The 6,189-nt window shown below is 40.6% G+C and overlaps 2 protein-coding genes across 2 annotated transcripts; both read left to right on the plus strand.

Annotated features, from left to right (window-relative positions):
- The first annotated feature begins 1,163 nt into the window (after positions 1 to 1,163).
- On the plus strand, positions 1,164 to 2,150 carry LOC141719152 (uncharacterized). The gene has a single exon (XM_074521533.1). The coding sequence runs from the start codon at positions 1,164 to 1,166 to the stop codon at positions 2,148 to 2,150; it is 987 nt and encodes a 328-aa protein (XP_074377634.1).
- Positions 2,151 to 3,995: 1,845 nt separating this feature from the next.
- On the plus strand, positions 3,996 to 4,861 carry LOC141719153 (uncharacterized). Its single transcript, XM_074521534.1, has 2 exons — positions 3,996 to 4,286; positions 4,451 to 4,861. The coding sequence occupies exons 1-2, from the start codon at positions 3,996 to 3,998 to the stop codon at positions 4,859 to 4,861; spliced, it is 702 nt and encodes a 233-aa protein (XP_074377635.1).
- The last annotated feature ends 1,328 nt before the right edge of the window (positions 4,862 to 6,189 follow it).

Raw genomic sequence — 6,189 nt, forward strand, 5'->3', positions numbered from 1 at the left:
GATTTGATCTTTGAAGGGGATATTGTGGAGGAAGTGAACAAGTATGATCTCTGTTTGGTGGGTCGATTTCTAACAGAGAAGAATATCAATACCAGAGCGATGCAATCCAAAATGGCAGATATTTGGAAACCTACGATGGGAATCAATATCAAGGAGTTGGAGACCGGCGTGTTTCTGTTCCAGTTCTACCACAAGGAGGACAAAGCTTAGGTGTTGAATGGAGGACCATGGAGCTTTGACAATGCTATGTTGTTACTTGAGCAGATACCATTAGGAGAAGAACCTTTGAAAGTTCCTTTATGGTGGCTAAATATCTGGATTCAGATTCATGAGTTACCAAGCGGTTTCATGTCAGAAGCTATTGGCCAAGAACTTAGGAACTTTTTTGGTGAGTTTGTTCAATATGATGTGAAAAATGATAGTAGTATATGGAGGGAGTGTATGCGTTTAAAGAAAAGGCTGGATGTGAGGAAACCTTTGAAAAGAAAGAAGAGGATAAAGCGAAGGAATGGAACGGAGTTTATTGTGACCTGTAAGTATGAGCGTCTTGGGGATTTCTATTTTGCATGTGGTCTAGTCACTCATACTAAGAGGTTCTGTAGACGATCAATTGATAGTAGAACTGAGGGAGGTGTAAAAGAATGGGGAGCATGGCTTCGAGCTCCACCGCGCCGAGGTGCTGGCCAGGGCGGCAGTAAGTGGTTGAGGGCGGGTGATGATGCGGATTGGACGGCGCGAATTGGGCGAGAAAATAACATCCCGAATCCTTCGGGCGTGATTCCAGGGAATGGAGATATGGTTAGTCATGAAAGGAGAGATATCAGGAGGGATGAGGGGGAAAATTCAAATAGAGTTCAATTTCAAGGCGGGGGAAATAGTGGGCTGGGGGCAAATAATTTGGCTGTTGGGCTGGGCTTAGAAGAGTATTCGAGACTGGAGCTAGAAGAGAGGAAAAGAAAACGACTCAGCCCAGGGGTAAAGGATACGTTAATTGGTATTGTGAGTAATACAGGGACTGATTTATGGGAGGCAAATGGTGACCAACGCATGGAAGCTGCATTTTCTGATTCAGATTATACAGTTTCAAACAAATCTGATTTGGCTACGCTTGCGGTACAAGCTAGCCGGCCATTATGAATTACTTAGGCTGGAACTGCAGAGGTATGGGGAACCTTTGTGCAGTTCGTATCTTTGGAGATTTAATAAAATCTCACAACCCTGATTTTATTTTCTTAGCTGAAACGTTGGTGGAAGGTAAAAATATTAAGGAGTTAGCAGAGAAATTTGGTTTTGTAGAATATTTTGCTGTAGATAGAGTAGGCAGGGGAGGTGGTTTGGCGGTAATGTGGAAGCATAATTTAGTCTGTCAGGTGGTTGATTCATCTAATAACTTCATTGATGTTCATGTTATAGAGGGACAGAATGTAGCTTGGAGACTTACTTGTTTCTATGGCTATCCAGAAAGAAATCGATGTCAAGAATCATGGAATCTTCTAAGAGGTCTTGTCAAGAATGATGGCATCCCTTGGTGTGTGTTCGATGACTTTAATGATATGTTATATGTATCGGACAAGAAGGGCCCTCATCCTCATCCTCGTTCACTTCTAGACGGGTTTAAACTAGCTATAGAGGACTGTGGTCTCACAGAGCTGGATCTGACTGGGGGGGACTTTACTTGGGAGAAGAGCAAGGGTACAGAGAACTGGGTTTGGGAACGTATTGATAGAGCTTTTGCGAATGATTTATGGTGGAGAAAGTTTCCTCTATATAAGTTGTCGGTATCCCATGTTATTAAATCTGACCATGATCCAATTATGTTAGAACCTACACATGTTGAATTTTCCAGGAAACAATTTAGGTTCCGTTTCGAAAATACTTGGTTAAATGAACTGAGTTTTAAAGAGGAGGTTACCAGATTTTGGGGCAATATTCCGAAGATTCATCTTCTTCCCAAACTTCTTTCTGTATCGTCGTTCATGGCTAGGTGGGGTAGGATGTTTTTTCACAAGTTTCGTGATAAAGTTAAAAAGCAGAAGGAGGTAATAGGTGAGCTAGTGAACAGGGAAGACGAGGAAGGAGTGAAAAGGTATTTTGAGGAAACAAAGAAGCTAGATGAATTACTAGTTCATGAGGAGTTGTACTGGAAATAAAGAGCTAAGTCATTCTGGTTAACTGAAGGGGATACGAATTCAAAGTATTTCCATGCAACTGCATCAAAAAGAAAGAAGGCTAATCACATCTCGCATCTTGTATCAAATGAGGGAGTGGTGGTGGAAAATCACGATGACATGTGTAAAATGGCTGTTGACTACTTTCAAGAAATCTTTGCAGGGGGTGAGTATGACACTGGTTTGCACATGGAGAATGTAGTAGGTAGAGTTATCACTGATGATCAGAATGCCAAACTTACAGCTGAGATTACTTTTTCAGAATTTACAATAGCAGTTAAACAAATGCACCCGGATAAAATAGCTGGTCCAGACGGGTTTAGCCCTGCATTTTTCCAACACTTCTGGGATCTAATTGGTTTGGAAATTTATAATTGCTGTCGCACCTGGCTATCAGAATTCTCTTTTCCTGCTAATTTGAATGACACGACTCTTGTGTTGTTACCTAAGAAAGAAAACGCTGAGAGGATGACTGAGCTCCGTCCTATAGCTCTTTGCATTGTTTTATATAAAATTCTTGCTAAAGTTCTTGCTAATAGACTTCGAAGCATTCTCCCAAATATCATATCTGAAAACCAGTCGGCGTTTGTCCCTGGTAGGAATGGTTCAGATAACGTTTTAGTGGCATTTGAGACGCTTTATCATATGAAGAAGAAGAACTGAGGTCACGATGGGGAGGTGGCCTTAAAATTGGATATATCGAAGGCTTATGACCGTGTTGAATGGGCATACTTGAAATGTAGAATGAAGACTATGGGTTTCTCTGACACTTGGATCAAATGGGTTATGCTTTGCGTCACGACTGTGAGTTACATGGTTGCTTTTAATGGGAGTAGTGTTGGTCCTATACAGCCAAGGCGTGGTTTGAGGCAAGGTGACCCCATGTCACCGTACTTGTTCTTGTTTTGTGTTGAAGGCCTCTCACATACTATTATTAAAGCTTCAAACGAAGGCGTTGTTACAGGGTGCCAAGTCAGTCCTAATGCTCCTCGAGTTTCTCATTTACTCTTTGCTGATGATAGCTTCTTATTCTTTAAGGCTACTATTGATGAGGCTAAGAGTGTCAAATCTCTGTTGAATGATTATGGCTGTCAATCAGGTCAACTTATCAATTATCAGAAGTCGGGAATTTTCTTTAGTGCCAATGTGCGAAGAGACAAACAACAAGCTATTAAAGAGATTCTGGGGGTATGTAATGGTTTGGGTGATAGTAAATACTTAGGTGTTCCATCGCTTATTGGTCGATCTCGGAAAGCAGTGTTTAGCTATGTCAAGGAAAGAATTTGGCGGAAAGTGCAGGATTGGAATCACAAGTTATTATCGAAGGCGGGTAAGACAATCATGGTTAAAAATGTGGCGCAGTCAATTCCAACTCACACTATGTCATTTTTCATGCTACCGAAATCTCTGTGTACTGAAATAGAGAGGATTTTGAATGGATACTGGTGGAGTTCAGGTGGCAACAATAGTAAAGGTCTGCGTTGGTTGGCTTGGGATAAGTTGGCAACAGATAAATCTACTGGTGGGCTAGGCTTCCGTAATCTTCATGGCTTCAACATAGCCCTTCTCAGTAAGCACATTTGGAAGTTCTGTCATAACCCTACATCTCTTGTCGCTCGTGTTTTCAAAGCTAGATATTTCCCAGATAATCATGTTCTGCAAGCGCAAAAAGGGAGTGACCCCAGTTTCATATGGACAGGGATTTGGGAAGCCAAAGAAAGTTTGTACAAAGGATTTCGGTGGGTTCTTGGAGATGGGAAGGAAATCTGAATTTTTAAAGATCCCTGGTTAAGGGGTAAGAGTGATTTTTGTGTGGAGGATTCGCATATGAATAGTATCAGAAATGAAAGAAATTGTCAGTTCTTCCGTCCTAATAGCAAAGACTGGGACGTACATAAGGTTCAACAAAACTTTCATGACGGTGATATTCAGCTTATCTTGCAGAAAAGAATTCCGCAAAGCAATATCAGGGATAGAATAGCCTGGATGGGATCGTGTAATGGGGAATATACAGTAAAGTCAAGTTATCGATATTGGGCTTCTCAGTCCACTTCTACTGCATCTGTGAATGTGTCAAAGGGCTGGAATAAGATCTGGCAAGTTCAACTTCCGCATAAGGTTAGAACTTTTTTATGGAGATTCTGCAAGAACACGATACCTGTTAGGTATCTGCTTCGAAGTAAGGGGTGGTAATGCCGATTAGTTGTCCTATGTGTGATGTTGATATCGAACATATGCGGCACCTGTTTTGTGAATGCAAGTTTGACGAGGAGTGCTAGCAGCAATCAGGGTTAGATATTGACTTCAGCGATGTAGAAATAGCCCCGAACTGGCTATTGGACAAATTCAGTAATGGTGATTTAGAGTTGGTAGAGAAGATTGGCACAGTGCTATGGGGCATATGGTTCTCCAGGAATAAAAGAGTTTGGGAGGGAAAAAATATTTCTCCAGGAGTGGCAATGAACATCAGTACCAAAATGATGGTCGATTGGCGTGAAGCAGACAAAAAGAAGATGTTGTCACATCCGGAAACAGCTCAAGCTCCTCCAAGCTCATGTACTCAGTGGTCTTTGCCAGAGGTAGGGTGGTATAAAGTAAATGTGGACGCTTCAGTTTATACTAATGACACTACATTTGCTTTGGGGATGATTTTGCGGAATGACCATGGTCAATTCATGCTGGGAAAAATATGAGGATTAACGGCAAGGTTTTGGTGTTGGAAGCAGAAGCTACAGGGGTTCTGGAAGCGCTTAAATGGATTGAACATCAAGGGGTGCAGAATGTGGTACTAGGGATGACAATTTGTACCGAACCGATAGATACCCGATCCGTACCGATTCGATCGGGTTTTACCGAACCCGAATATTTCGGGTTTGGATTCGGGTTAAACCCGAACCATTTTCGGGTCGGGTTTGGTTTTAAGGCATACCGTTTCGAACCCGACCCGAAAACCCGAAACTCGTTCCGTTCCGATCCGAACCCGAACCCGATCCGAAACTGGTGTTAATATATAAATAATATTTTATATTTTATAAGTAATAATATAATATATAATACAATATATTACTAATATTAGTACTAAAAAATTATACTTTTTACAAACTATTGCATTAAAGTTGTTTAAATATATTTTTAGCAGCATTTTCACTACAAGTATACTAAAGGTCAAGATCGTTGCATTATTTCACCAACAATTTTATTCATAGAGGTATATTATCCATTGTCTTCTCAAAACCCTCTAATTCAATCCCAAAAATTTCAATACCGTCATATTTATGAGCACTTTGCTCATACCAGATCCTAGTAATTTTTTATTAGAGTTTGTGCAAACTAAGGTGCAATTTGATAGTGATCTACAAACCCGAATCCGAACCGAACCCGAACCGAACCCGTCGGGTTCGGGTTCGGGTTTAGTGCTTCGGGTTTTTCCGGGTTCGGGTTCGGGTTTGACAAAAATAATCGGGTTCGGGTTTGGTTTTTGCTAAACCCGTTTCGACCGACCCGATTGCCATCCCTATGTGGTACTAGAGTGTGACTCTGAGCTTGTGGTTCATTCGCTGCAAGGGAAGACAACGTACCTGGTAGAAGTTGGGCATGTAATTGAGGAGTGCAGGGAGAAGTTTAGGCAGAGAACGGATATCCTTGTCTGTCATGTTAAAAAGCAAGCAAACAGGGCGGCACATTTGTTGGCAAGAGTCCCATGTTTGCTAGGTAGCTACAATCATTTCATGTCTCCTCCAAATATTTTGTTGGAGATGTTACCATCTGAATTTTCTAGCTAATGAAATTTCACCTTTCAAAAAAAAATTATAAAACATTGAATATTTTTAATAAATGTACAACACACTATATAATATCTATTACTATTATATAAAAGATGAAATATTAAAAGTTTTTGTACGGTACCTATTTTTTGGTACTTGCTGAATTTACCTAATTACCCTTATTTACTTCTTAACTAAATTTAACATTAAAAAGAATTCATATTAAACACTTTTCTAATCCTAAATATTCATATCAG

Source organism: Apium graveolens, chromosome 4 (genome assembly GCF_009905375.1).
Source record: "Apium graveolens cultivar Ventura chromosome 4, ASM990537v1, whole genome shotgun sequence".
NCBI classification, from domain to species: Eukaryota; Viridiplantae; Streptophyta; class Magnoliopsida; order Apiales; family Apiaceae; genus Apium; species Apium graveolens.